The sequence below is a fragment of the Hakea prostrata genome, chromosome 3 (assembly GCF_041222555.1).
Source record: "Hakea prostrata isolate BN-2017 chromosome 3, UWA_Hpros_2, whole genome shotgun sequence".
NCBI lineage: Eukaryota > Viridiplantae > Streptophyta > Magnoliopsida > Proteales > Proteaceae > Hakea > Hakea prostrata.
In genome coordinates, this window is record NC_142602.1 from 74,538,887 (window position 1) to 74,542,987 (window position 4,101).

The following is a 4,101-nucleotide window of genomic DNA, read 5'->3' on the forward strand; positions in this document are numbered from 1 at the left end:
GAATGGATGAAATTGCTTCAGCAAGACCATCATACGTAATTTTGGACTGTTGGATCCAAAATTTCCGTCGAGAATTCAATCCGATTGTCGTTTATTGTTTCGCATGACATGCTTAAGACTGAAGGAAAATCCGGAGAATGAATCAACTACATAAAAGCTTTAAGGGTTGAGGAATGGGTACAACTAAATAAACCACTGGAGCGCCACTCACATCTGCACAAGACGCTCCAATGGAACTATATAGATGCGAATTATTGTAGGGAGTTTCTTCTAATTATTTTATTGGGTAAATATCACTTACCTCCCCTCTTAGTTGGACTAATATCACTTACACCCCCTCTTAGTTGGATAATATCACTTACCTCCCCTCTTACCTAGCAAATATATCAAACACCTCCCCTCTCTTTAACTTTTACCGTTAAATATTTTTCTTAAATCCCAAACCACCCTTGGCTAAAAATATTTTTTATTTTAAATCCTAAATCGCCGTAATCACCCTAACAGTTGAAATACTAAATTACCCTCAATTAAAATATTTATTAAAAACCAAAACTAAAATCCAAATTATCTTTAGTTATTAAAAGCCCAACATACTTTTTTTTTTTTTTAAATTATCAAACAATTAAAAAAACCCAAAATAGTAGTACGTGTTTAACTTTATAAACATACCCTTTCTTTTTTTTAATTTTACTTGATAGTAGTACGTGTTTTTTTAATTGTTTGATAAAAATGTAAAAAAAAAGGCATGTTGGGCTTTTAATAATTAATTTTAATTTTATTTTAATTTGGGGCAATTTAGTATTTATGATTAAAGCAATTTAGGGTTTAAAATAAAAAATTATTTTTAGCCAAGGGTAGTTTGGACTTTTAGAAAAATATTTAACGATAAAGGTTAAATTTAACCGAGAAAGTTAACAGAGGGGAGGTGTTTGATATATTTACTAGGTAAGAGGGGAGGTAAGTGATATTATCCAACTAAAAGGGGGGTGTAAATGCTATTTGTTCAGCTAAGAGGGGAGTTAAGTGATATTACCCTATTTTATTTGAACATTCCGAGATTCTCATGCCGCCTAGGTTGAGGAGCTATGTTCTCTGCAGAGGCCATCAACTAGCTAGATTGTTTCACTCACTTGGTCGGAGGATATCCTCAATTACTCGTTCAAAGTTACTGTAAGAAGACCCTCCATGTCGAGTAGCAGCTTCTGCTCTCTCCTTCCAAGACAGGGCTTTCTTTCTCATCGCTTTCCCTCTTTTTCCTTCCATCATTTCCCTAACAAGAGTCTCGATCTCGTCTCGCTTTACGTCAGAATCGATCTCCATACCCATGCCCCAAGTAGTGCAAGCATATCTGCAATTAGTTTGCTGCTCGCCGAAGAAGGGCCAGCATATAACTGGCACGCCCCCACATATGCTTTCAATCGTAGAGTTCCATCCACAGTGTGTAAGAAACAAACCTGTGGACGGATGGCAGAGCACTTTGTCTTGTGGGCACCAGCTCGTCACCAATCCTCTATCTTTTGTTTCATCTAAGAAGTTCTCCGGCAAGATTGCTGATTCACCCATCACAGCATCAGGTCTGGTGATCCACAAGAAGGGATACTTGCTATTTGCCAACCCCCATGCGAACTCTCTCAAGTGTTGCTCACTCATAACAGTAATGCTTCCAAAACTCACATAAACAACTGAGTTGGGTTCCCATTTATCCAACCACTCCAGGGAATTGAGGTCTTCTTTCCAGAGGCTCGATGAAGGGAATCTGGACATATTAGGGATGTCTTGTTCCAGCAACTTTACTGGGCCGATAGTATATATGTGAGGATTCCTGGAAGAAATTGCACCCAGGACCTCATGTTCCAGATCATCGAATGTGTTCAATATAATGGCAGGTGCTTCCAAACAATTCTGTGCTTCGTTACCTAGAAAATTGAACATAATATCATTGGGATCAGTTGTTCTGAGAAAGCTTGGGAGATCCTTGAGCCTGATATCTTTCATGCTAGGTATCCAATCAATGGGTTTCTCAAGATAGCCATTGGTGATGTCGTCCTCATCTGGTGAGCCCATCAAAGAAGAAAAATGATCAAAGACCCAGATATCTTTAACTAGTGTGCAAAGACATTGAATTTCTTGAAATACAGAAAACGTAGAAACTAATACTTGGGAAGAGTACCTTGGAGTGGAAATATGCCTCTTTTGATAAGCTCCACATATTGGAGATAACCCATGAAGCCACAAGCTGAGGCAGTCCAAAATTGAGCCACATGGATTCCTAGTTCCTTGGCAGCTTGGACGGAGAAACTCATGGTTCCATCAGAAACAACGCAAGAGACTCTAGGTGTGATGGAGGAGGAATTGAGCTTTTTCAGTAACTCACGGAAGGGAGCCAAGCAGTTCTTTGCTACCGAATCGCATAGTGTGGGAACATCTTGTGTAGCATCACGGTCGGATGGTGGCAACCCATCTGGTATGGTTTCGAACTGGAAATCATTGAAACCATTGAGAGCACCTGGAGCTTTGGATCGCAATAAACGTCTGTGATTGAACTCAGTATTGACAAAGGTGATATAGAAACCTCTTGAGTGGAGAAGCTTTGCTACTTCCATCATTGGGTTAACGTGGCCTTGTACTGGGAATGGAATGCACACAGCGTGAGGCTTCTGGGCGGCACTGGAACCCATGTTTGCTTGCTTACTTGCCGTGGATGGATAGAGATCTTGCTAGCATACTGCCTTGCATTTATAGAAGAAAGAATGAATATATGGCTGATATTGGATTGCATTTATTTGTAAGGCGGTATTACTGTGGTGCATGAGCTAGCTCTAGTTGAAGAATCATAATCAAAATTCCAGGTCTAAAGTAAATATCTAAGAAGGCTGCGTGGACATCCAAACGTTCCGATTACTGGAACTTTGGGGGAGGGAAAAGGGGGTATCTTTGAGAATATATGAAAACCTAAATAGTGAGTGTACCTTGGGAATTTTATCTCCATCATCTATTTCCCTTTGGACGAATGACATATGTCCATCAATCACTATTAAAGGTTTGAGGTAAGATTTAGAGAATAGAAATTATTTCATTAATTTAATTTGAATATTTGGATGTGACATGGACATTCGACCTTCATCTATAAGGAAATGGATGGTCCATTTCTTTGTTAGAAATTGACTTGATAAAAATTCGTGTACCTTGCTGTATATTTTTGAAAAAATTACGTAATTAACCCCTTTTAGGTTTAAGTAACCACTCAATATTTTACTTAACAAAACTAACTAAAACTAAGTTTGAGTTTACAAAACTAGTAAAAATAGTGATTTTTCATTCTTTGACATTTTTAACCCCTAAAACTAACCACATTGAAAAGGGAAAATCACTATTTTGTTCAAAAGGGGAAAGTCACTAATTTTTCATCCATTTGGACATTTTTACCCCTAAAATGTCCAAAGGGAATGAAAAATTAGTGACTTTCCCCTTTTGAACAAAATAGTAATTTTTCACAAACCTAAAAATTAAGAAAAAAAATTCTCAAAGTTTATGAAAGATTTACAGACTAGGATATTGTTAAACAAATTTTACTTAAATAGATCTTATTTTTTTAAATAATTATCAAACCTAAAATTTTTTAATAATTTTTTCGCCCAACTAATATTCTACTATGAATTTGTCGAAATTACCCTCAAGTCTTTTATATAAAAATTTGTGAAAAGTGTTTACCAATTCATTCACTCACTTGGTAATTCTAGGGCTTGACAACATCTTATCTTTTGTTTTTTTCAATTCTTTTAGGGTAAATATCACTTACCTCCCCTCTTAGCTGGACAAATAGCACTTACACCCCCTCTTAGTTTGATAATATCACTTACCTCCCCTCTTACCTAGCAAATATATCAAACACCGCCCCTCTGTTAAATTTCTCGGTTAAATTTAACTTTTATTGTTAAATATTTTTCTAAAACCCCAAATTACCCTTGGCTAAAAATTTTTTTTTTTAAACCCTAAATTACTGTAATCACTCTAACAGTTAAAATACTAAATTACTCTCAATTAAAATAATTATTAAAAACAAAACATCATAGTTAAAACCCAAATTATCTTTAATGATTA

General features: G+C 36.3%; 1 protein-coding gene across 1 annotated transcript; it reads right to left on the reverse strand.

Annotated features, from left to right (window-relative positions):
* Positions 1 to 1,095: 1,095 nt before the first annotated feature.
* LOC149023075 (7-deoxyloganetin glucosyltransferase-like) lies at positions 1,096 to 2,678 on the reverse strand. Its single transcript, XM_089147406.1, has 2 exons — positions 2,171 to 2,678; positions 1,096 to 2,051 (listed from the first exon to the last, which is right to left on the reverse strand). Exons 1-2 carry the CDS (start codon positions 2,676 to 2,678, stop codon positions 1,123 to 1,125), a joined length of 1,437 nt encoding a protein of 478 aa, XP_089003532.1. The 3' UTR covers positions 1,096 to 1,122.
* Positions 2,679 to 4,101: the final 1,423 nt, after the last annotated feature.